This window comes from Mobula birostris, chromosome 4, assembly GCF_030028105.1.
Source record: "Mobula birostris isolate sMobBir1 chromosome 4, sMobBir1.hap1, whole genome shotgun sequence".
Taxonomy (NCBI): Eukaryota; Metazoa; Chordata; class Chondrichthyes; order Myliobatiformes; family Myliobatidae; genus Mobula; species Mobula birostris.
Window position 1 is genome coordinate 55,027,634 of NC_092373.1, and position 27,043 is coordinate 55,054,676.

A 27,043-nucleotide genomic window follows, 5' to 3' on the forward strand; every position below is an offset into this window, starting at 1 on the left:
CCCTCATTGCTTAGGCACACCCAAAAATCTACAGGATGCTGCACACCCTCAATCTCAAGTACCTGAGGCTGACTTCCCTTTGCCCTTATTGTTACACCCCTGCACTGATAATGTACGTACATCACTCCTCCAGTTGTTGGCAAGGGTAGATCAATTATCAACACAGATGACCCTGTGTCCACTAACATGTAATATTGCCACCCCCTAAAAAACCTTGTGTGTATATCCATATGTGACCACCACTGGCAACTGGGGCTGGTGCCAGCTGACCTCACTGACTCTATAATCTGGTTAGCAGTCAAATCAGGCAGAAAAGCTAATTCATTGTTACAGGGTGCTGTTGTGGACTCTGCCTGTTTTGGTGACAGACTCTCCACGCCTTCCTCATTTTTAGAACACTGCCTCTAGTTATGACCTGAGAGACCACAGCTGTAACAGATCATCTCCTTCACCTTTCTATGTAAGTACTGGCACCCCCTTGCTAAGTGCCCTGGTTGCTGACACACAAAGCAAGTCCCCCGACTCTTCATGACAGCTACACCACCTACAGCCACTCTATGGCTTCTCTTCCCCCTCCTCTGGCCCATGATACTATCAGGGGTAAGTTGATCCCACTGCAATTTCCAAATCTAAAAACTTCCTGATGGGCTAAGCTCAAGCCTTCCTTCAGCAGTTTCAGGAAGATGGGATCATCCCTCCCTGGATTGCGTAAGCCTGAATAATACTCAGAAGCATGATATTTATGTTCTACATAGTCCACGGCAGGTTAATCAGCTTTCTGAACCACTGACATTATCGTTCCCCAGTAACTCTCACCTCTCCCCAGCTGCTGCCTCATTTCCCCCTTAAAGAAGTGATATATTCCTTACTGAGATTCCCAGTAGTTGCCCATGTACCATCCCACACTCCCTGGACCATACAATCTCACATACAGTATGAGTATACCTTTTGCATGCATCTGGTGAATTTCAGTCATTTCCTCGAGCTTGTGCCAAAATTCTGAATTTTTGCAAGTGACTTTTAAGTGAGGGTAGCTCAGACAAAATGCTTGACTTCTCCCCAGGGGTGAAGGGCTTAGTGGTAATCAGGGTCAGGGGCTGACTCAGATCGTCCAGATTCTTGAGTTGGCATTGTCTGACCTCAATAGGTGCTGTCCCAACAGATCTGGAGCAGTCTGTGCTTTTAACTTCAACTTACTGCTTGCAATTTACAAAAAAATTGCCGAAACTTACTTAACATTTACAATAAAAACTGAGGCCCAGTTCTTGTTTGAATTATTATCTGCTATATTCATACACCTCCAGAATACTCCCTAACAACCTGAGGGCTGTTACATGGTGACTTCCATTTACAATGAGCCAGGTATTTCCCATGTTTACCATGTGACTCTTGCAATGTGCTGCATTCATGGGTAGATTATTATCCTTCAAAAAAATGGTTAAGTAAATCAATAATTTCTTGACTGCATATACAGGTGAAATGATAATCAATTATCCACCTAATGACATGGCAATTTTTTTGTTCTCTGGACTTTGCTGTTGCATTTTTATTGGAGTGTTCATGCACTGATCAATAAATTACTGGTTACAAAGTTTCACTTCCTCATATTAACTATTTATAACAACTGATTCAGTTAAACTGCAATTTGCAGTTGAATTACTGTTGAGAATTAATTCACAGATTTAAATTCTTACTGCATTAGTCCTTTTCCTGCATTAAAAGCTTCAAGAGTTATTTTAAAACAAGCTTATTTGATTCTGTATTAAAGCTTTATTTGAGTATCAGGCATGAAAACATTAATTTATGTGTAATAATTGTATGACATTAATTTAGAAACTATATAACTACCACTGAAGTGTTACATAATGTAAAATCCGTAGGTACGTGACAAGCTCCTGGTGTTGCTCAAGTCAGATGAAGGGACAATTGAAGAACAGGCATGTCTTCACAGGTGGGAAACAGAGAAGAAAGTGATTCAACCGGTCTGTTCCTGATTTGATCAGTTTTTGAGTGGTGGTTGTAGGGATCCAAAAGCACGCCTCCCATCCTATGTTAACTCCAGAGTTGCGCACAACATACAATGAAATCCAAAAGATAAGAGAAATAGTTCATGCATTGAGTAATCTACGCAACATTTAAATTCCAGGGTGGCCAGTATTATAAAAAAGACTCATAGACAAAAATATAGATTGAAGCACATCTAATATTAGGTCAAAATAAATATCTACAAATGTTGGAGGTTGCTGCTCCACATTTGCTACCTGAAGGAAACATGCTGATACTGAATAAGTTCAGCAAAATTCCAATAATGTGTTGTCCATTATACTGAAGTCCGATATTGAAATCCCGATGAGTTAGCATTTTTGGCTCACCACATGACATTTGCTATGCTCCCTTAGAACTCACTAGGGCCCCAGTTCCTGTGTTCTCTTTCAGCTCACCAGGGGCCCTGTTCCCATGCTGTCTTCCAACTCAGAAGGGCATTGGTTCATACGCTTCCTTTCAGCCCACGAGGGCTCTTTTGTTTCAGTCTTCAGTTGTATTGAACTGTAACAGCATGCATGATAAAATGATGCAGTTGGCTGGAAGCAACAAAACATCTTAAAGCAACCTGTTAATACCAACGCACACAAACCTCAGCCATCAACTACCTTAAAATACCTTTACAGTTTCAGACTTGCCAGGATTTCTGTAATTGCAATTGCAGATTGCATGGAGGAATTTGTAACATCACAGCAGACAAAAAGGGCCCCTGATCCTCACATCTGAGTGTGCAGTTACAATAGGTGCTGATGTCAGAACAGAGATGATTCAAAACTTTGTCCATTATTTTTGGTTTCCATTAATACTCTGAACTTCAGCCTGCCAGTGCATCAGGTCTATACAGCCGAGTCAGGAAGCAACTTTGTTATATGTAAGGCTGAGTCATTCCTACATTAAGTCCTATTCCATGCCTGTCACTCGACGGAGAAATTGGGATGGCCATTCATACTGCTGGCTAATCACAACAGCATACTACATTAACTAGATATTAAATAATGAATTACAATATGAGCTAATGTTCTTATCAGAGTACTATAATTTGCAAATATTTTATTGGCAGTTTCATAAGTTTTGTCCAGTTTGCTTATTATTTCCCTATAAACAAGCAATGATTTTTAATCACTTACCAAATACTAAAGGAGCAGACTGCCACCTGGTGAGATAATGTGGTGTCTTCAAAGCCAGTACTCCTTACTGTTGACAGTGTTGTTTAATTGGAGTTATTTAACACTCAGCTGATGTATATGCAGCAGTGTACATATAGCAAAATGTATGAAACATAACCCTTCTTAGTTTAACATTGAAAACTACTTCCATGTAGGGAGAGATTTTACTTTTGAATCAAAATGTAGTAAGGAAGGTCCTTCCTGATAACATAGCACCCCCTTTGTTGGATATCAGCCACCTAGACTTCCAGTCAGGTCAAGACAGCGCCAAGCTACAGTCTCCGTCAAGGTCATGGCTCAGTTTTAGGTGTCTTTTAGGTTCGCAGAGCTGGTTCTGGGGACAGAAGGGGAAGTTAGTGGTCAGATGATGGTTTAGGGTCAGGCTAGAGCCTGGGCTCCCACTCCATACTTGAAGGCCAGCAACATAAACGTGTGATCAAGCTGGCAAGTGCCGTAGACAAAGGCAAGGACTGGTGGGGTCTGGGATCAAAGTTCTGTAAAGGCGGGAACCTAGAGGCTTGTTAACTTCTAGGTAGTTTGGCATGGCCAGTTTGAGGTCCTCATTGACAAGTCCTGGAGCCCATACTAAAGTTGAGACCTGATGGCTGAAGCCCTTGATGTACACTGGAAAATTGAGAGGCCCAAGACCTGCAAGTTTTCTGGAGGGCTAGAGATGGCCCATCCTGGGGTTAGAAGACTTTGCATGTGAGTGGGAGGCATGCAGAAAGGAACTTGTTTTATTGTTTTATTCTTTGGCTGTGTTGGTTAATACAAAGGATACATTTCACTCTATGTTTCAATGTACATAAATGAATTTGAATGAAAATACACTTCTAATCAAGGGTTGAATGACAAACTGTCCAAGAAATAAAAACACCATTTTGACAGTACAGATTTCAAAGAATAATCTAGAATTACGAGATTGTAGATTCAGACCAAAACATGCAATTGCATGTTTGGAACTCCACATTTATAAAACTGACACTTCCAATACCTAATAAATTACTATTTGGAATCATTAAGGGAACCTGGCAGACAACATGATACTAATTTCAAAATAAACCCAACTACAGTTCAAGCTATTTAACATTTGTTTATCCAGATTAATTTCATCTGACAATTCTACAATTTTTGATGTGGAAGTTATTACCTACATTTTTCACTTGAAATTGCATCCCTATTTCACTTCCAACACTTCCTTCACATACCTCCTTTTCATTCCCAGACACTTTTAAAGGCCCAGTTCGCCTTAGCTAATGTAAAGGTCAGTTTTCCTCAACCCCTTAAGGAAAAGTAGTGGAAGAATCCAGAATTGGACAGTCTGAACCTTCAGGAAAGTATGTGCAAGTTAAATGGACCAAACATGTTGCAGTAAGCAAGGACCAAAATGCAAAGAAAAAATCTGTACAAGTTTCATGTATAATTATATCTATAGGTATTGAAATATACAATGGAAGTAGAAGGTTCCATGTGGAGTGACCAGAAACCAATTTAGACATTGTGCTTTTAAAAAGGTACTTGTCATTTGAAATCCATATTGCCAATACATCAAATCAAAGCCCCCCTTCAAATCATACTGCTGTTTTTAAACAGTGCCCTCTGAAATGCAGCATGGTGGTTCCGAGTCAGGACTTCAGGACACCACTTCCTACACCCCACTCCATGGGCCATCAGAATCTGAGGGCTTTGGGAATTGCAGAGCAATACATTGCTTTGCTAGAAGTGCAGTGTTTTTTTTTAAAAAAAAGCTCTGCCATGAAAAGTTCCAAATGGAAAATGTATTGATGCTGACAGATTGTAACAAAGGACAAGGGAATTATATAGCTTACAGATGTAAATTTAAAAGTTCTTCTGTGTTTGAGTTTAAACTATATTTGTAGCAATGTATCTTTAGACTTCCCAGTTCTGAAAATAATACTGCAAAAAGCATGATATTTTTGCTTTTTATTTCTGTAAAAATGACCACATGCAGACTAAAAGTCTAACAAAGTAATCACCACAGTTTTAACAAATGAACTTGTACTTAAATATACCAGTGTCCATTTTCATTGTATAAAAATAACATACATTTCTACAGCAATCTCCCTTCAAATTCTGTAGAATAGATAACTCAGCATACATAAATTTGTCCATGGTTAACTGTACACTGTCAAATAAAGTATTTATATATTTCTGAAAATGTGCAAATTCTCCCCTCACATAAACCAAAACACCCTTTTAAACAAACCCCTTATAAAAAGCATTTACAAATTAATACACTACACATTTAACGTAAGTACATTTAGGCAGTATTTTTTAAATTTAACTCTGATTTACCGACGATGCCTGCTGTGCCCCGAATGACTACTACTATGATGTTTGCTCTTATGGGATCTTTCATAAGACCGCGATCGCTCATGTCTATCCCGATGATGCTCTTTGTCATGTCGTCGTTTTTTCACAGGATCACAGCGATCCCTGGATTTACTGCGGGTGCGTGATCGACTGTGTGATTTCTTCCTCTTATGACCATGTCTAACAGAAATCTTTGTTTCTTCACGATGAGGTTTAGACTTGATGTGTGGTGATACATGATTGTGGCGCCGGCGGGGAGACAGACTGCGACTATGGGACCTACTCCTCGATCGAGAACTGTATGTTCCAGATCTGCTTCTTTTGTAGCTGAAAAGAAATTTTAAAAAATGAGTCAAGCTACCAACAACAGCACTAAAACTACTCCAGCTTTGAAGTATCACGAACAGGAGGAAAATTTAAATATATGCAAGACTATTATGTTCCTTCAGACACAAGTATTCTCAGTATCAGAGTACATTTACACAAATAACTTTCAGTAGAAGGTGCACAGAAAATACAATCCAAGTTGCTGCCGTTCCAGTTGGCGCAAGTTATATTGGGTAACTGCATGTCCTGCAGCATTGCACTGTTCTTTCCCTTAATCAATTCCACCCTTTCACTTTTCAAACTAAAACTCGCTTGTTTTATTTATTTCGAATTCTGACCAAGGACCTGACCCAAAATGAAAGCTATCCCCATATTACCTTAACTGCTGAGACATTTTCTCCAGGAAAGGAAGTTAGTTACTCTTTTTATTCAATTAACTAATGTCTGAAGCCTGTAGCATGCCCCATAGAAACAAACAGAACTGAACAATTCTGGGGTCCTCTTTCTTAATTTTTGAGGTTCAGTATATCAAATAATATAAACTGCAAAATGCTGATCTTTGATCAAGCAGTTGGCTGTTTTACAACTCCTTAAGCTCACTAATCAGACAAATGAATACTCACTGCCTTCGAGGTGATCGGGATCTTGATCGAGACCGCGAACGACTGATGCTCCTACTGTTCCGAATTTGTTTATTTTCTTTCCTCAACCTTTAGATTTGAGAACAAGATCTTTAAATTATGTTCTGCAATGTTTTAGAAATACACAAATTCAATTGAACACATTATCTCAGCTGCCAAATAATCAGCAGACTCATGTCCAGCAGGTTACAGAAACTGATGCTCCACTGTCTACTTGGAAATCCTAATGGTTTTCCACCTGCCTCTAATGGTAAAAGGAATGAAGTGAAAAGAGATGCAGTTGCCCAAACAAATTACCTTTCAAAAGGCACCATTGATGCCCATGATACTTGTTATGCACCCTGACCACTTCTCGGGGCCCTTGCTCTCAAGCTCTCTAAATTCACTTGCCCCTGTTGGTCATGCTCCCCTTTACATACATATAAGATTCACTCTTAAAGTTTAGTATTCTGTGTAACATTTTAAAAGGTGATACAGAATTGATAGAATATCCAGTGGTCTGATCAGACTAAACAATTTTTACTGCATCTTTTAGTGAGTATTGGCTTATGGAAGGCTGCACTGATATGTGAACTCTTCCAAAGATGCAAAAGGCTTTGTTTCAAAATTACACGTTATCACCACCTTGGACAATTTCTGCCATTGCTTGGACAAATTTATGGACATTCCAGGGACAGACTTGAGCAATTTAGTTAAATTTTATAAAATCTATTGCATATACACGATGTTGTGTACCCTCTCCACAAGACCATAAGATACGAGTAGAATGAGGCCACTTGGCCCAGAGTCTGCACCATCATTTTGTTATGGCTGATCCATTTTCCCTCTCAGCTCCAATCTCTTGCCTTCTCCCCATATCCCTTTACACCCTGACCAATCAAGAATCTATCAACCTCTGCCTTAAATATACATAAAGACTTGGCATCCACAGCCACTCATGGCAACAAAGTCCACGGGTTCACTACTCTGGCTATATATATTAAAAAATTCCTCATTTCCGTTCAAGGACACCCCTCTATTCTGAGGGCATGTCCTCTAGTCCTGGAAACCATCCTCTCCACATGCACTCTATCTTGGCCCTTCAACATTCCACAGATTTCAATTAAGTCACCACTCATTCTTCTGAATTTCAGTGAATACAAGCCCAGAGCCATCAAACACTCTTCATACGACAAGCTATTCAGTCCTGGAACCACTTTTTATGAACTTCCTTTGAACCATCTCCAGTTTCAGTACATTTATTCTAAAATAAGGGACACAAAACTGTTCATAAAGCGAGGCCCCAAAAGTGCTTTCTAAAGCTACAACATTACATCCTTGCTTTTATACTCTAGTCTTCTCGAAATGTATGCTAACAGCGCATTTACCTTCCTCAACAGACTCAACATGCAAATTCACCTTTAGGAATCCTGTACTAGGAATCCCAAGTCCCTTTGCACCTCAGATTTTTTAAATTTTCTCTCCACTACACTTTTATTCCTTCTATGAAAGTGCATGACCACACACTTCCCAACACTGTATTCCATTTGACACTTCTTTGCCCATTTGTAGCTTCTCTACTTCCTCAAAACCACCTACATTCACATCATCCATACACTCTGCAACAAACCGACTGTCATCCAAGTCACTGACACATTCCCAACCCTGTGGAACACTGCTAGTCACCGGCAGCCAACCAGAAAGGGCCGCCTTTATTCCCAGTCTTTGCCTCCTGCCAATCAGCTACTAGTTTATCCAGAGCAGTGACTCCAGAGGTAGGTCAGACAACAAACCTTTAGCCTGACAAGCTTTAGAAAGCATTCAACCACCATGATGAATGCCATTTTTTGAGGGCTGGGATCAAGTATTTCAATGTTTTAGTACAAAACTACAGAGGTAAACAGCAAAGCAGAAGTTTAATTGCTAACCCATTGTAAGGACTTTTATTAGAGTTCAATTGGCGATCTTCTAGTTCCTTCTTGATAGGCTTAGGGTTCTGAATTCCAGGTGTTTTGTCTTCTGCTTTAACTTCTCTGGGCGAAGCTAAGAACAAAAAAATTTAAATGATACAGTCACATTTACAAAAGGGATGTTTCAAGTTTTTGGTAAGAACTTCATACTGTCAAAATAGCAGGGTAAAATACACACTGATAGAACACCATTCTAAGGACAGAAATACTGCACTTAATAGAAGAAAATTTGTTCATAAATTTAAGGCATATCACAAGTCAAAGTTGTTGCAGCAAAACTGAGGAGTGCTTATTTAATGTCAAGCTGTTATGTTGCAAGTTTGAAAGGTATATTTACAATTCAGATTTTCAATTTGAAATATTCAAAGTATACTATTTTAAGTTGCAAAAAGATGTTCCACATCAACTGTCAATCCTTGATTGTATGTCCACACTCTAGAAATTGTCTGCATCATCCCAAACCCCAAAGAGAACTAACACATCAATGTATTTCACATACTTACATGGTTTAGAACCTGGAGAAAAGCCCCCCAGCGTGGAAAGGGCAGGAGTTCCATCTGGGTTCAAACCTTTAGCTTTCAATTTAGCTTCTTGTAGTGCAACCTTCCTCTTTTCTACTTCCTTCTCCACATGCTCATAGTTTGGCTGTTGAAACAAAGTTTACTTTCATATGTAGCAAAGTAAATGAGGATACCACAGAGCACTACAAAATGGCTATCATACATTACAATGTCAACAACCAAAAAACTTAAGAATTACTTTATGTGACTAACCTTCTTTCGTGTGTAAAGTTTCAAAGTAGTGATGCAAATATCTTGAATTTCCTCTTCTGTTGCACCAAACAGCACAAACCAATGAGGACGATTTGGCAAAATAATCTGCAGATGCAGGAAATAAATTGAAACTCAGCAGTAAAAACAAATACATTTACATTAAAATCAGACTAGCAATGCACAGTGCTGAATGCACTCAAGTAGTACCATACTTTCTTATCTGATTAAAATTCTTAGTTAACAAAACACCTCAATGCCACTTGATTCACTTACTTGCAAAGCTCTAGCTGCAAGGTAGATGCAAGCACAGGCTATTGTCTCTGGCTTAAACCGAACAAATACACTTGTGCGGAGGCTATCATTCATGTAATTCCTGAAAAATCAAATAGGATAAAAGGTTATTAGAATTTAAAAAAGACCTTAAGTACACAGGAGACTCATTTGTAGCTTTCTTCCTTTTTTAAATAAAATACTATGTCCTCTGATATCTTCTGTACAGAGCTCAAATCATAAATAATGCAAGATCTGTAACAAACCATTTTAGGTTCATCTACCTGTAGTCTTGCACACAAATCCAGCTAAAATTTGCATGTACCATCAGAACAAAGGTTCACATGCACAAAATGCATCCTATTTAAAAGCCAAAGTGAATTTCATTGTTTTTTGACATCACAGAACCACACCAAGGGCAACTTCCTCAATGGGAAATGCATGACATGACAGAACACAGAATTATCATGGTCAGTACTTAATTCTAGTACGCTAATCACAATATAGTAAAACCCTGTAGCCATCCTCTTCATTCCAAAAATGTCTAGCACCACAACACCTAACCACAGAGCAATAAAATGTCCATGGACATAGATGGGATCTAACTCACAAGGGGTGCATATATAAAGTGTGGTTGCTAGGCCAAAGTACCAAAGTTCCATGGAATTGTACTACACATGAATGCCTCCACAAATGATAGAGAAAGATTAATGATCTGTGTTATTACACAAGAACTGATTGTTAGATCGGAAGAACTCCAAGGCTGAAAAAAAAACTGATAGTATGATTATGTCAGCTCCACTAAAAGTTTTCACCCAAGAGTGCATGGGATCAAGGGACATTGGAAGAATTGAGTTAATGGCTGAAAACAAGAGAAAGTCTGAGCAACATGGCCGAAAACAGAAGCTGATAGTGGATGACTAGTGGGCCAAGACCAGAGGTGTTCCTAGGAATTGGGCCTAGGCCTATTGCAATTAGGAAGTGAATATATATTCTCAGTAAAGACATGTTTGCAGATGACACTAAAACAGATGGCATCACTGATAATGAAGATAGAGCAGGGCTCCGAGCCTGGGGTCCACAGACCCCTCGGTTAACGGTAGGGGTCCATGGTATATAAAAGGTTGGGAAACCTTGAGTTTTCAGTGAAAAGTAGGTCCCTGGGAGTGTTGCAGAAGAGGACTAGGAATGGATAAATGGTTCCCAGGAAGTGGCATCACAGACAGGATGGAGAGTGGGTTGTTAAAATAACGGTCTTCAGTCAGGGCAGATAGCTGAGATGTTATGTTGCAGAGGCCATACTGGGAATCTCGTGCTCAGTTTTGGTCACTCTACTATAGGAAATATGCCATTAAACTGTAAGAGCGTAGAAGGGATTTACAAAAAAACGTTGCTAGGACAAGAACAACGGTGAGCGAGTCTTGTGTCTTCCATCCCACCAAAATTAGAATGAAGGAGGAGGGGGTGATCTGATAAAAGTGTACAAAATCATTAGGAACTGTACATTCACCCCAAGGCTGGGGAATCAAGAACTAGAAGGCTAAGTTTAAGGGGGGTTGGGAAAGAGATTATTTAGCAGGAACATGAGGGGCAACATTTTCATCCAGAGAATGTAATGAGCTGCTCAAGAAAGCGATTGAGGCAATATACTTCCAAAAGGTCTGTTTCAGTGCTCTATGGTTATAAATAACAATTCTTCCAACTTCGACTCAGTTACCAATGTATTTCTAAAATATTTTTATATACATTCAAGCCATTCTGAAATCTGTCTTCTTAAAGACACCAATTTTAACCATTTTAACTAAAAACAGTCTCAATTTATCACAAAGGAAGAACACCAAAACATGTTCAGCTAAATATAAAGCTTGTGGAAGCAATTTTTCCATGCTGTATGAAGTTAGAAAGGATTCTAAAGTAAAAACACCTACTTGCTCACTAGAATGGTCACATAACAGGTTACTCCATTTAGACATCTTTGACAATGGCTTAAAATGCTTTAAAAGACAAATGTAAGCTTTTCTGAATACATCAACCAGAATGTGATTACACTGACCCAACTTATGATTGGGTTTTCATATTAAGTATTGATTGCAAAAAAAATCTAAACGTGTTATGCTAGGATGAATAAGGATTGGCAAATCTAATCTGAAAGCAAGTCAAAGACATTTCAAACAATCTGCAACACAAAGTTGCTGGTGAACGCAGCAGGCCAGGCAGCATCTCTAGGAAGAGGTACAGTTGACGTTCCGGGCCGAGACCCTTCGTCAGGATTTGACGAAGGGTCTCGGCCTGAAACGTCGACTGTACCTCTTCCTAGAGATGCTGCCTGGCCTGCTGCGTTCACCAGCAACTTTGATGTGTGTTGCTTGAATTTCCAGCATCTGCAGAATTCCTCATGTTTGCGTCAAACAATCTGCGTAGTCCAGAGTAAATAAACACGAGATCTGCTGGCTCACGATAACCTATTTGATGAAGTACAGACTTCTATCACTGCTTTAATAATGAACATTAGATTAATGAAATACTGACAACTTTGAGTTTCAGTATCACCATTTGTAGTATTTTACACACTAAAAAGACAGGGACTTTGGACCTTATTTTAGTATCTGACCATCTGAATTCAACCATACATGGAATAGTACAGGTCCTAACCAAATATTCTCACACTTAGTAAAACGAAAGGTAGTGACAACAAAGTGATTCATTTGATTTAGCGTTGAGAAAATTCAGATAAGTCAACGTGCACTTAATCTACACCCATGTTTTTTTTTTGAGAACTGTATACATTACTGCTAATGGGTTTAGAATAAACAATCACTTCACATCTGCAAATACAAAGTATACATTGACTTAAGGTGCACCTAGAATTACAGTTTTGGACCCAAACCATTAGTACTGTTTTAAAATTTCTACAGCCATAATTTCTCCAACTCTTCAGTGACAACCCCCTCCCAAAATAAACTCAAGTAGAAATCTGAAATAATGCCCTAAAAGCAAAAATCCAAGGAATTCACAGGATGATCTAATCACGTTTAATTTTAGGTTTAAAACAATAAACAGTCGTTAATAAAGCATGTTGCAAAATCTTCCCATATGTGTAGAAACACTGGATTTAGTTCATTGAAGCAATTTTGATGCTTTCCTTCCACATGGTTTAAAAAAAAACACATCCTAAAACTTAGCCAACTAGAAATATTAGACAAAATATTACTGAATGTGTGCATGTTGAACATCCATTTTCAGAAGTCAATACAAATCCTTCAAACCCCCACCAGAACTAGATGATGTTGCCAGATGTGACCACTGCAGTGAATAGCTGTCTCGGACGAGAGCTTGCACTGGATTGGCCGAAGGGGCAGCCAATCAAAGGCCCTCCTTAAAGCCATGTAGATGAGAAGCTGAGTTCAGAGGGCAGAGTTCTTTGAGTTCTATGACTTACCATCATGGACTACCCTTTAATTAAAAAGAGTAGAAAAAAAAGAACAAAGTTAATTGCGTTCTCCTTTAGCATAGTAAACAAACGTGCCATGAAAACAGTATGCAACAATACCATGAATGAATTACAGAAAAAGATACATAGAGTGTCTTGCTGTGATGCAGAATGTCTGAATCAACAGTCCTGTTAATGGTATAAGTAAATATTGTCATCTCATTTTTAAGCTTAAAATTTAAGCTATAAAAGTGAAGTTAATTTTGATACTGTTTTCATGGCTACTTGAAACTAATGAAGCAACTTACCAGGCTGTCTGGACAAGAGTTTGATTCCGTTCACACTCAAGGACTTGAAGATACATAAAAATTATCTGTTGGGAAAAGAAAAGGTTTTAAAACAATCTACATTTGTAAGACTGTAATTATCCAATTACAACTCAATGATCAAAGAACTTACCTTGTGTGGATGCTTTACATGAACACAAAATCCCAATTCCTTCAGGATTCGTCTTTCTGCTTTGATCACTTGGTTTTTGGTGTTAATGTAGTTCTGATCAAGTATCAGTGGTGTTGGACTCCTGGTTTAAAACAAAATCAAAACTATTTGCAAATCTAAAAACGCAAATATTTGAAATTGGCTTCTACTCTCTAAAAGGGACTTTCTTCCCCTTCCAACCAACCTTTGGAAGAAACTCCTGTAACTGCACCCAAGCCTTGGTCTATGCTGTCCATTTCAAACTGAAAATCACATCAAAATAAGTTAAAGCTGACAAAGAACAGTTACAAGGGATGAGAAGGAAAACAAACTAAGATCAAAGAAAGTTAGACCATAAATAAAAGTTGTTAGCCATCTGCGTAATTACTACTTTAAAACTAGACAATTTAATGAACTTCCAAAAAAAAAACGTTAAGAATTGTCCTCCCTCTCCATTTTTAATGTGAGTCTAACAAGGCCTATAAAAGGATCCTGATCCTCCATTTCCTTCCTACAGCATGACAAGTCACAATGAAGTACAAAAGAATTCTGTGGTAACGCACATAGTTTATATTCCCAAAATACATCATTGCTTTAGACTACTTAAATTTAACAGCAGACATTAGTCCTCTCATTTCCAAGCATAGAGCCAAAAAGACTTCTAAAAAAAATCTTACATAAAATCTAAGCCTGTCCACCTATAAGCTACACTCGTCCTCCATACCCAAATGTGCATATAGATACAACCTTTTAACTATCATAAGCTGCCATCTTTCAGCATTCCCCCCCACCCCCGTGATGACAAACCTAGCAACAGCTCTAATTAAGCTGCAAGACAATTCAGAGCAACACACAAAATGCTGGAGGAACTCCGCAAGCCAGGCAGCGGGTCCTGATGAAGGGTCTTCAGTGAAATAGCGACTGTTTACTCTTTTCCATAGATGCTGCCTGGCCTGCTGAGTTCTTCCAGCATTTTATGGGTGTTGCTTTGGATTTCCAGCATCTGCAGATTTCCCCACATTTGTGAGACAAGTTCAGATCTCAGCATCTCAACCCTTTATAAATCCAAGTCTCTGCTTCAATACTATCTGCCCCATACCTTTCTTGCATTCTCCAAGAATCTGTTTTTTGTTAAACACACAGTAAATGAATTTTAACAAAGCTATCTTGCAATATTTCTCCTTCTTTCATTACATAATTTCAAAGTTCCCCTGTACCAGGTGTAGCTTTCAATTACAAATCTTCACTAATGCACAGTATATTAGAAAATAATGTTTAGAGCACTTTTTAGGATTCCAACTTTGAAATACATGCACTGGAAACACAGGAATGCCTTAACTATGTAATAAACTGAACAGAGAGTAACAGCTTTCTCAATTCAATAAAGGTCACTGAATTTATTTTGACTTGGAACAGCTAATGATTGTTATACAGAAACCAACAGCAACATCATCAGACAACACGAAAAAAATTTAGACTTTTCCTTTAAACAAGGGTTTCCCTAAAATTGTTTTGAGCCACTACGATTTCATAAATATACTTAAAATCCACATACACGAGGAGTCGAGAATCGAGAATTCATGCACAAGAATATTTGGGAAACTTAACAGTGAGAAAAATAAATTTTTGATGGGCCAATCTACACACTTACATATAGCATCAAAGTAACTTCCTGCATCTCTGAAATAACTGATCTTTAATCCTTTCCAACAACATCTCATTCTATTAGATATGAAGTTTGAAGCATAGGTATCTGCAAAAATCATTTCCCATATTGTTTACATTTTATCTAATATTAAAGTGCACTCACCTGATAACTAGAGAGATGAATGATGGATTATAATGGTATTCAATTCTAAACAATTAGATACTAATTTATAAAAGTTACAAACTTATGAAAATCAATCTGAATTGATTTCATATTTACTGATTTAAATTTTGACTATTTCTGTCCAATTTCAAAAGTGGACTAATTTACCTTCCAATGTTTATCAGCAAAATATTTGAAGTTTATAAACAATAGTTTTCAAATTTAAGTACAAATGACAGCCTCAATTCTCATAAATGCCTGTACCTTTAGAAAACACTCTTAAAATGTCAGTAATTTAACATTGAAAATTCAGGTTAGAAAACACTCAACTTTTTGCGAGTAGATTTTTCACCCTCATCTATCACAACTCTTGTGAAAGAGATCAGATTGCCATTTCTAAATCATAGTCATACTTTATTAATCCCGGGGGAAATTGGTTTTCATTACAGTTGCACCATAAATAATAGTAATAGAACCATAAATAGTTAAATAGTAATATGTAAATTATACGTAAAATATGTAAATGGCTCCCCTCATTTAATCAAATTAATCTTGCACCCCACCATTTTACTGAGACTGACACCTTTCACTAAGTTATAGCTGCCCTAGTTTTGTTGCAGCTAATGGAATTCCATCTGAATGCCACCTAGTATCAGTAGATATCACAACATATTAGCCCATGTAAATAACTACTCCTGAGCAACGCACCTCTAAAAACTGCACCTGGATTATAAAACAATGTCACCGTGACCAACAAATCTACTAACACATTTTCCTGGTTTAAAGGCACTTGGACAATCTAGAAACCACAGAGTTATCACATAATGGAATCACCCACCCGCGAAAGTTGATGTTTCCATGGAGGGCAGGAAAGGAGAAGACAATTAAAGTGAATAAAGTGCCATAAGCATTGCAAGCAAGCAGTTTATGGATTTAAAAAATAGATTGAAAATGAACATCCATTAAATCAACAGTTTATAAGTTACAAAAGTGACACTAGAATATTTCAAACTTTACCATAAAAACATGGTTTGCACGTGCATTTTATCTGACAGAACACTCCCCATATTAGCGATTACCTATTTTATGATGTCATGATGGCACTTTCCGGGTAGCTGCATCTTTGCAGCTTAGACAAACTGCAAGCAACAATCACTACTGCAATCTCAATTACTGTTTGCTGAACACTTAGAACAGTACAGTAACAGCTATGATCTTAAAATGGTAAATACTTTACCACCAGAGCCCAAATCCGATTATTCCTCACCTTAACCTCAAGATTACTTAGCCACCTGACATCTCTTGATGCAACAAAACACCGAGTTCCATTAATGCTCAACTTTCTATTATATGTACACCGGTGGTGTAAAAAGGATAAAGTTAGTTTCCAAATAACTTGCAGTAAACTTCACCCTTTTAAACTCGAAAAAAAAACTAGCCCAAAGAGATTTTAATGACCCAAAATCCACTGTATGACATCTTTACTTATTCTGCCATGGCCTGATAGCTAGTCTACTAAATGGATCAAACTTGGCTTCAGTCTCAATGGTTGCCAAGATTTTCCTACTCTATACATACAATCATTTGCTTTGGCTTCTTGAATTATTACCCCCACTCAAAAAAATGCTCAAAGTTACAACCGTTTGCATATAAAATGTTGCAAACTCATCAGGCTGAACTTAGTAATAATAGCATTAGAGTTAATTTCTCTACAGGCATACGAGCACATTTAAGGTTTACATACCAAGAAAGATTCAACCCAAGGAACAAGCATTCCAATGATATTAGGTCAGCTAAATTCCATTATTTTATTTATAAATGACAACCAAAAACACGTAATTAGGTATTAAAAGCTGGACACAAAATATATCACATATAATTCAAACATTCCACGTATAATAACGTGTTTGCCAGGGAAAAACGATTGTAACTAGTTACAGACTCATCCAGCACAAACAGGATACTAAAATGATCTAAAAATACAAAGCAAAGTACCATTTTACTCTAATAGTAATTCAATGGCCACCCCGCCTCATGCTGAACTTCAACTACAACTGTAGAATTGACAGAGCAAAACCATTTGCTACAAGGCTTCAGCTATAGCACAAGTACATCCTATAACCAACACTTGTACCACAAAGAAACCAAAATACTCCACATATACAAATGAACAATGATTTGATTGTGTTAATTAGTGTAGGATACTACTTGGACAGGAACTAACAAAACGAGTAATGGGATGGAAACATTAGGTAGCTGATAAAGATGTAAAACCAATTAGAAATGTCTGCTTTTCCAGCAGCACAGTTTCTGGAACAACAGACTGGCAGTTTAGTCTCTCACCCAAAAGCCAGCACCTTATATAGGACTCCAATACTATCTCTCTCAACAAGTCAACACTTTACAGACATTTCTTGCTTCTTCCCGAAGCAAGAACAGCAAGTCAAAGTTACCCCTCAAACCTGCCCCATGATTTAATATGTCTTTATGCTGGGTTCAATTCCCCTTCTGTACCAGTTCCACAACTTTACAATTACATTGAGCAACCAGCTGCCACAACTCATTAGACTAGAAGAAATAACCACATCATCTAACCCACCAAGGACTTTGTGTTTTATTCAAGTTGACCCCCCACCCCCACCAAGAATTCAAACCCAACTATCTAGCCACTATTACAGGACCACCTTATCCCAGGAAATAGACAAGTGAATACCTTTTGACTAATTTCAATGCTAATACAAATTATTTTATAAAGGGACTAAAACAGCATGGTGTTCCAGGTTCTAGATCTCATCAACACCTGGCACAACTAACAAAACCTCCTTAGTTTAACTAACATAGACACTAACCCCTTTACAAATACAGCTAACATGCCACTTGCCACTTGACTTAATGAAGTCCAATAACTGAGTTACTTTCTTATCCAAGACTTCAAATCAGGCTTTATCCAGCATGTTAAAAAAAATACACACACACCAATCTAAGTGAATTCCTGGCAGTCAGTCCAATGGAAACCTGCTTCCATATTTCTAAAATCAATTTAAACCACTGTTAAATTTGAAAGCCAAATTATTTTGAAATGCATCCTAAGGATATTACTAAACAAATTATTTCCTTATTTTCAGATTTTTAACTAAAATACTAGCTGAAATGTATTTTTGACCAGCTTCAATACATTTTAGATCCTAACTATAACTTTTAAAGCTCAATCTTTATAGTTTGAATTTTAAAATGTTGCTACTTCCCCCTCTCAGAGTAGTTAACTAAAACCAAAGCAAAAATGTGATGGTTACCATCTGGACAGCAAAGACAAAAAGCTAAGAATGAAGTACAGGAGTTTCTAGGTTTTAGTAGTTCTGTGCCCAACCTTCCAAAGCCCCCGATTCCAGTGACCCGTTCAAAGAGCACTGGTTCTCCATCGGGATCATACGGCACTTCTTATTTTCATTGTTGCCATGTCGACAGCTTCATCTTTACGTACCATTCCACATCACCCAGTCTTTGGTAAATGTAGTTGGTCGCTGTTAGGTTGGTTGCAAGGGAAAAAAGAATACAAGTCAATATTGCATTTTAACTTAATGCACAATAGTAAAAACGATGACAGTAAGCGACCCAAGAGCAATTTAACACGATGACATACTTCTAGCGTAATGTGTCAATCAATGGCTTTGTGCTCCAGTTGCATAATCTTATTTCATTTTAACTGCATATTGGCAACATTACAAATTAATCTTTCTATCACTTGCCAGCACAACCCCACATACAACAGGTGTTAATTCTAATGCAGATTAAGTGATTGGAAACCCTCCCACACCATATATCAATTGCCCCATTGACTCATTTATACTTCAAAAAAATAAATTATACTTAAAGCAAGCAGCTGAAGATACACGAAAAATGCAACATCAATTTCTCATGCAGTAAGTCAAACTTTAGAAAATCATGTATTGCAATATTGTACTCGAGTTTAGAGCAGACTCAGCTATCATTTACTGTGTTTATTTCAATTATATTGCTTCATATTAATAATTCCAGACTGGCTTCTTCCGAGATGAGAAACAGCATCAATGTTGCATCATAACTGATGCACACTCAAGTGAGCACCTGAATTTTATTAGCACTTCTCTTTGAAAAAGCAACTGGTAACTTAGCTCTCACAAAACTGCAGAATTTTATCTATAGCAGTGTAAAGTACACAATTAATTTTAAATGTTGTTTCATTTCCAAGACAATGCTTGTGGTGCTTACTATGACAAATCTTTAGTTAAAAAGGGAGATTTGCAAGCCTATATTTTAGACTAGGTAAGATTTATTTATACCACTGGAGAGCACTAACAGAAGGAAATCCAGTCTCCCTCTAACAATACCTCTCCTGCATGATGCCTGAAGCACATCTATCCCTCATTAACTCCAAAGAAAAATACTGATAGTAACAGTAATATAAAATAACGCGGCTATGAAATAAACTAAAAATGTCATTAAATTACTTTTATCTTAAAATTATACATTTAAAAAGCAATGATTAATGATTTCCTAAATATTAAATCTTAGTTTATAGCAAGTTTAATATCTTCTCAATCTAAATTCATCCTCATTAAACTAAAATGCTAATTTCTAACTCAAAAACAATGTAACTTTATGGTCTTAAAGTAACTCCCCCTAAAATACTTAGAGTACTTCTACTATACGAAGTTCCTCACATGCATTCATAGATGATGACTGTTAACAAACTATTTAGTCTCAACCTTATGAGCTAATGCCTTGGCATATTCCAGCATGGGTAGCTTGATAACAACAGATTCCTCTTGTCCAGTTTTCCCCCAACATATTGGGTTAAGAGCCATAGTACCACATCAGGCTGGGGAATGAATTTTGAATGAAATGGTCCATTAAGCTAATTATATCATTAAACTCCCACAGAGCCAACTGAGAACACGTGCAAATGATAAAACAGTTTGAAAGTTAGGGTGTGTTAAGAAATCACTGCATGTTACTAAATAACGGAGTTGAAGAAACTGGCTTACCTTTTGCCTCTTAGCTGACGCAAATGGTGGAACACATTTATCACATCTCTTACACGACGGGGTGCTTCTTCTATTTTTGATGCAAGATTGATACAAGCCATTGCGACAATCTGAAAAATAATCACATTGAGTACTGTGTGATCTACTGTGGTGCTACTTACACCAACTGTTGCCATACAAAGACCATAAGACACAAAAAGGAGAATTGGGTCATTCTGCAAATTGAGAATTCACCATTTGATCATGGCTGATTTTATTCCCTTTCAACCCATTTTCACGCTTTCTCCCCACCACTGTTGTCACCTTTACTATTCAAGAACATATCATCCTACACTTTAAATGCATCCACAGACACCTGTGGAAACAAATTCTGGATTCACCCTCTAGTTGGTGAAATTCCTCATCTCTGCTCTAAAGGAATAGCCTTATATTCTGACGGCTGTAGCCTCTGGGTCTTCCCTCTACTGAAAACATTATCCGTGAGTACTGTTACCAGGACTTTCAGAATTCATCAGGTTTTAATGCGATTGCCCCTCTCCCCAATCCTTTTAAATTCCAGCGAGTACAGGCCCAGACCCATTAAATAGTCATGCCTTAATCCTTTCATTACTGGATCATCCGTGTAAAATGCCTCCAGACGTTCTCTGATGCCAACACATCCATCCTTAGACGTGGGGTTCACAAAACTCTAAATGTGGTCTGACCAACAGCTCAAACTCTCCACCTTGTACCACAGCTTTTATGGTCTAACACTCTCAACAAGCTAATATTACATTTGCCGTTACAACTGTCAACCTGCAAAGGAGCCGACTATTCTACGTAAAGATCTAAACGCACTTAATGCTCCAAAACCAAATTCCGTAACATTTTAAACAGAATTCCTTTGTATAGAAGACCAGTAACTGGGGAGATATCCTCAACTATTCAAATTAATTACTACCACAACACAAGTCACGCAACAGTACGTTTCTTTAAGTACGTTTTAACACCATTATCTAAAGTGTAAAGAGATTTTTAAATGATGAAAGCAGACACGGAGCCTTAGAGAATACAAAACATGAGGCATTACTCACAATGGCCTAGAATTGCTAACTAAATCAGAACCAAAAATGGAACCAAGAGGAAATGTCTAAAAATAAAGAATACTCAGAGGGGATCTAAATGATTGTTGTTGGATAGGCCGATCAATATTTTTGAGAGAGGCACATAACGTTCCAGGTTTTTACACGGTCTATACCGAGTTGATCAGCAACATTCATTCAGCCCCTAATAGAGCGGATGGGCTACGGGCGGCTCAGGAATTTCCGCCGCAACCTCCGGGCGAGAGAGGCTAGTTTCGATTAAACCGCCCGCACGCCCGCCGGCGCAGGGCCTGCCACTCCCGCGGCGGGACTTACCTCGAAACTGTGCTTGACGAAGGACTTGGAGAAAAAGAAGCGCTGGAAGAGGACCTGGGCCGTCGCCATGGCCACCTGCGAGGAGAGAAGACGAGCATTAGCGAGGCGGGGGAGAAAGAGCGAGGGGTCGTTAAAGAATACGGCGCTCTCCCGCCTCGGGCCCAGCACTAACCTGGGGCAGTCGTAGCAAGATGCCGGCCGACTGGATCAACTCACAGCCCAAGATCCGCAGGTCAGTCTCTACCTCCAAGTCTAGGCCATCCTGCATGGACGGAGTGGGCGAGAGTTTCTCTTCAGGAATGAGCGAATTGTCGATGGTGAGGAAGACGGCCGAGTAGACCTTGTCCCCGATCAAAATCCCCTCGCTCGCCGCCGCCGACATTTTGTCTCACACAGCAAAAATAAAATGGAACAACATGCGTCCCGGGGCGCATGCGCAGCACGCACCGGCCAGCTCACCCCCCCCAGCGTATTACAGCGCGCCGCGATAGAGAGCTGCAGAGAGAGAGAAAAATAACCCAGCTTGCCATCAAAACCCAAAGGCAGCCATTGATTTCAACACCTATGTATTTGTATCGTGATCTTAAATTTTTCGAAGTACACTAAACAGGTTGTTAAGAATAATGGTTTGTTTCGAAATCACTTAGGGGAATTCCTGCCACCACTTCACTCCTTCCCTTCGCGGAAAAAGCCCGGACCTTATTTTGCTATCACTCAGCATCGGTACGCTCGCTCCCCTCTCGTGACGTCACCACGATCGGCTGCTTTGTGACGCACGAAGTTCGGTTGATGAAAAGTAGCCAATGGCGATTGAGCAAACAGCTAGTTTCCCGTCAAAGTTGTGCAATCCCTTGTTGTTAGAATTCGGAGTTATTTTCTCCCCGGCGACCGCTGATTCATTACAACGTAATGTTCCAAGACTTCCACAACTGAACAAAGACAAGATATTGCCAAGATTTGAGATTAAAAATTTCAACTGAGTAGAAATGAAGACATTGAAAGTAAGGAGGATAGTTGTGACTTTGTTAACTGGACAAATTTCCCACATTAAGGGAGGCAGGAAATGTTAAAACACTTAAGTCAGGTCTAAACGATCATGCTCCTATTTTTTGCCATCTGTTGAGAGATGTGTATGATGGAGTCAAGTCAAGTTTATTATTCTCTTACATGGTGTGAAATTTGTTGTTTTGTGCATGAAATTACTAAGTATGCAAAAAAAGGAATGACATAGAGCTTATGGACGGTTCAGAAATCTGATGATGGAGGGGAAGAAGCTGTTTTTGAATCGTGGAGTAAGGCCGTTCAGGTGTGTGCTTCTCCGATGAGAAGACAGCATGTCCTAGTGATGCATACTGCTATCTTGAGGCTCTCATACAAAACAAAACAATGAAAGAAATCCTACCAGAAGTCTATTCTGCTACTTCTGCTAGCAGATTATATTGTGACTAACATTTTCCCCAGTGCCACTTCCCAGCACCGCCAGTTCCATAATCCTTGATTTCTTTCAAAATCTAATTACAAACAAGAGAAAATCTGCAGATGCCAGAAATCCAAGCAACACACACACAAAATGTTGGAGGAACTCAGCAGGCCGGGCAGCATCTATGGAAAAGAGTAAACAGTCGACGCTTCAGGCCCAGACCTTTCTTCAGGACTGAAGATGACGAAAAGTCTTGGCCGGAGAGGTCGACTGTTCTCTTTTCTATAGATGCTCCAGCTTTTCGTGTGTGCTCCATTCAAAGTTTATCTGTGTCAAATATACTCAGCAACTGAGGCTCCACGGCTGTTTAAAGCAGAGGATTCCACTGACTTGCAACCTACTGGGTGACATTTCCTCTCAGCTAAGTCATGAACTTATACTGATGCATTTGATATACAGTATTTATGTTGATTTACTATAGTAGCCAGGGAAAACTATTCCCATATCTATCCTAAGAAGCCCTGTAAATGTAAGTGATAAACTTATGATACTGAAATAACAGAAAACTCTGGAAGCACTGAGTAGGTTGGTCAGCATCAATGGGGAGCAATGCAGCTCATGTTTCAGGTTAAGAATCCTTCATCAGAACTGGAAAACTGAGAAAATAAGCATGCTTGAAGTTACAGAGAAGGTAAGATTTTTATTTCAAATCTGTTTATTCGTAAAACTTGAAGCAGAATCAGATATGTAATACAGAACATTCAAGTCAACATTTTCATAGCAGGTTATGTAATTTCTATTATTTATTATTAGCATATTACTTGCAATTCAGACAGAGTTTATGTAGTTCTAATGCATATTTCAACCAATTTATGTGCAAAGGATGAAAGACCCTAAGTGTGGCTCTTGCCCATGGAATCCTTGCAATAGCTGACCCCAGCTTCAGTGCTTAGTCCTGTTTGCAGGACTCAGTTGTGGATAACTTCATGCTTGCGAGTTTCAGGCAAATTACACTGTATCTTTCATCACGTTGATGGTTTGCCTGTATTTGTCTCTTGCACAAAGCCAAGAATTCTCTGTTATGCTGCTGTTTGGGATGAACATCAACCAATCTTGACAAAGACTGATTCTCTGAGGGGATAAATGATAGCTTCTGGCATACGTGGGCTGCATCCAGTGTGGCTAATATGCATGAAAGATCTTTTGGGGAGGCCCTTATAACCAACAATAAAGCAAGGTCTTGGTGGTTGGTTTAAAGCTTTGAACTCAGGAAACCAACCCCCTGGATCCAACATCCCTTTCTACGACAGGGTTCACTGTCCATTTAATTTGCATAGAGGTGCCGTGTGTTACAGGTGGGGCAGGTGGTGTGGAATGATCCAACTAAAACAAGTAGACTGGGTCAGTGTGTGACAGATAGAAAATCGATACCTGTTCTCTGCTTATAAACATATAACACTTACAGCACGGAAACAGGCCATCTCGGCCCTTCTAGTCCGTGCCAAATGCTTACTCTCATCTAGTCCCATCTACCTGCAATATACTTACCCAGAATCTATGCACAGCAATACACCCATTGCAATGAGGGCCATGCTGGGTGCAGGTTTCCACCTTTTTACTTGTCACTTTTGCCAACTTGCTCCATTTTTCAGCTCCAGATGAAGTGTGTTGGACGATTGCTAGCACGAAATTCTAGTTTAAGGGCTGGTACAGCTACACCGAGAGCACCTCGCACTTGATGGCCAGTCTTTTTCTGGTAATGGCCACTGCTGTCACTGACGGCAAAGCACAGCTTTGCATGTTTTACTTTTCCAATCTGCACGTTCTTCATGCTTTTCAGTCTGCTGATGTCCCTCTTACACTGTCGGGCTGCAGCCATGATGCAGCTGAATCCACCACCCAGAAAAGGCTGGCCGGGATGTCACCAGCCAGCAGCAGTGGGAGTTGCAGAAAGATGGCCCTTCATTCATTAGAAAGAAGTACACATTGAGTCTGAGCATTTGCCAAGTGAAGACACCCGCCCTTCCCTTCTTCCCAGCAATTCTCTGACATCAGTGGTGGTGGTTATCTTTCTGCAGCTGTATACCCGGCCCAGAGGAAAGATTACTGTTGTCTCCAAATCACAATAATATCCTGCAGGGCCGCCCACAGTACGACTGGCAATGTCTGCTGAGGTGTGGAAAACCCCCCTGCAAAAACAGCAGGTTGTCTTGACCTTGATTTAATACTGTAACATGCTGCAAAGTGCTCTTGATACTGTGTATGTTAATATATGTATTTTCAGTCCTTTTATAAATGTAAGTTCTAAAGTCAATTGCAGTTAATTTATTGGTTCCAGCATGCCTGTAATGTGTGTGAACTACTGTACTAGTGGGAATTAAGGACTATGGGGAAAAGGCAGTTAGGTGGAGATCAGCCATGATCATATTGAATGGCAGAGCAAGCTCGATGGGCCAGATGGCCTACTCCTGCTCCTATTTCTTATGTTCTTATGTAGTCAGGGTCTGTTGTATTGGTTTAGATCTGCTTCAGAAGCATACAGTGCTGTTGGGGAAGACTGTTCTGATTGATGTTTGAATTCTTCTCTTGGCCTTTTTCTTTGCAATGTTGCTATCGCCACTGGAATCCAAGAGCTGGGGTCTTGTCCCTGGTTTCCCAGAGCTCGAGTCTTGTCTTTGGATTCCCGGAGCTGGAGTGTTGATGCTGGACTTTCAGGGCCAAGGTGTTGCCCCCTAGATTTCTGGAGCAGACCTTGCCACTGAATTCCCAGGGATAAGGTTTGTCCCTGGGTTCCCGGAGCTGGAATTGTCACTGATTCCCGGAGCTGGTGTTGCCACTGGATTCCTGGGACTGAAGTGTTCCCGGCAGATTCCCGGAGCTGGTGTTGTCGTTGTGTTCCCGGAGCTGGTGTTGTCGTTGTGTTCCTGGAGCTGGTGTTGCTCCTGGATTCCTGGGACTGAGGCGTTACCATTGGATTGCCAGGGCCAGTGTTGTTGCTGCATTCCCGGAGCGTGGGTGTGAGAGTTGCTGTGTGGTCTGTGGGTTTCTTGTTTCTCATCAGTGCCTCTGCCCCTAGTTTCCTGAAGATCTGTTGACACTGCTGCTCCCAGTGCATGCTGTCCAGTTTTAACTCTTCTCTCTTTGAGGAATGGTGTCAGTTTCACCTTCCTTCCCTTCTATGTGTGCCTTATACTGTCTTGTTACTCGTCACAGGAGGTGCTACTGTCACTCCAGGCATCCCTACTGTTTGGACGTTGGCCCTCTTGGTTGTACAAGATCCTCCCTCCCGTGAGTAACGCAGCCCAGACCTGCCCCTGGATCGTTCCACGTCAGCTCCATCCTGTGTTCCTGTGCTGCCCTCTTCTATGTTCTATCATGGTTATGTCCCTCCTCACCACCAAGATCATCTTCAAGAGCTGGTGACTCAAGGAAGGTGGCACCCATCCCTAAGGACCGTTATTGTCCTGGATATTCCCTTTTCCTGTTAATACCAGGGAGGAGGTACAAGAGCCTGGAGACCCATACTCAACAATTGAGAAACAGCATCTTCTCCTTTGCTATCAGATTTTTGAATGGTCCATGAATCCTTCATTGTTATTCCTTATATTTGCACTATTTATTTTGTGATTTTAGAGTAATATGTTCTTACACTGTACTGCTTCTAAAAAGCAGCAAATTTCACATAATTTAAGACTGATAATAAACCTGATTCTCATTCTGATATTGATTTTCTGAGGTGCGTTTTGGAGGTTTCTACCTCCATATTCCATGTTTCCTTCTTTCTGCCCTTTCTCCTCACGTGGAGTGATGCCAAAAGAAAGGGGCCTGGTTCTTTGGGGCTCACATGACTACCATTCTCCTCCCCAAGTTTCTTGTCCCACTGCCTGAGATTTTCTGCTTGGACAGCTTTTGTATCAGTGACCAACACCTCTTCACATGTTACTCTATTTGGTTTCCTAGCAGCTGAGTCATTCTATTTTAT

General features: G+C 39.5%; 1 protein-coding gene and 1 long non-coding RNA gene across 4 annotated transcripts in view; one reads left to right on the forward strand and one right to left on the reverse strand.

The window, feature by feature from the left end:
* Nucleotides 1–5,138: 5,138 nt before the first annotated feature.
* ccnl1a (cyclin L1a) lies at nucleotides 5,139–22,344 on the reverse strand. Of its 3 annotated transcripts, XM_072255383.1 has the most exons (11): nucleotides 21,814–22,221; nucleotides 21,642–21,716; nucleotides 20,245–20,354; nucleotides 13,393–13,513; nucleotides 13,242–13,306; nucleotides 9,507–9,606; nucleotides 9,234–9,338; nucleotides 8,964–9,105; nucleotides 8,419–8,533; nucleotides 6,494–6,580; nucleotides 5,139–5,870 (listed from the first exon to the last, which is right to left on the reverse strand). In XM_072255383.1, exons 1-11 carry the CDS (start codon nucleotides 22,021–22,023, stop codon nucleotides 5,522–5,524), a joined length of 1,479 nt encoding a protein of 492 aa, XP_072111484.1. In that variant the 5' UTR covers nucleotides 22,024–22,221; the 3' UTR covers nucleotides 5,139–5,521. The 3 variants fall into 3 exon arrangements, with proteins under 3 accessions (XP_072111484.1, XP_072111486.1, XP_072111485.1); XM_072255385.1 differs by lacking the exons at nucleotides 5,139–5,870; nucleotides 6,494–6,580; nucleotides 8,419–8,533; nucleotides 8,964–9,105; nucleotides 9,234–9,338 and adding an exon at nucleotides 12,943–12,956 and having other exon boundaries at nucleotides 9,547–9,606; nucleotides 21,814–22,344; XM_072255384.1 differs by lacking the exons at nucleotides 5,139–5,870; nucleotides 6,494–6,580; nucleotides 8,419–8,533; ... (1 more) ...; nucleotides 9,234–9,338; nucleotides 9,507–9,606 and adding an exon at nucleotides 11,825–12,956 and having other exon boundaries at nucleotides 21,814–22,341.
* A 103-nt stretch (nucleotides 22,345–22,447) lies between these two features.
* Nucleotides 22,448–27,043, forward strand: part of LOC140196347 (uncharacterized) — a 94,273-nt gene continuing 89,677 nt past the window's right edge. The window contains exon 1 of the long non-coding RNA XR_011885685.1: nucleotides 22,448–22,642. This is a non-coding gene — a long non-coding RNA (uncharacterized lncRNA). The remainder of the gene's footprint in view (nucleotides 22,643–27,043) is intronic.

Bases quoted from the DNA above. Each gene is read 5' to 3' on its own strand.
- ccnl1a (XM_072255383.1), bottom strand. From the start codon at position 22,023: ATGTCGGCGGCGGCGAGCGAGGGGATTTTGATCGGGGACAAGGTCTAC. The intron at 9,106-9,233 runs GTTAGTCACATA...TTGTTTCAACAG, and splicing joins AACTTTACACACGAAAGAAG to CCAAACTATGAGCATGTGGA. The intron at 8,534-8,963 runs GTAAGTATGTGA...TTTTGTTCTTAG, and splicing joins TTCTCCAGGTTCTAAACCAT to CTTCGCCCAGAGAAGTTAAA.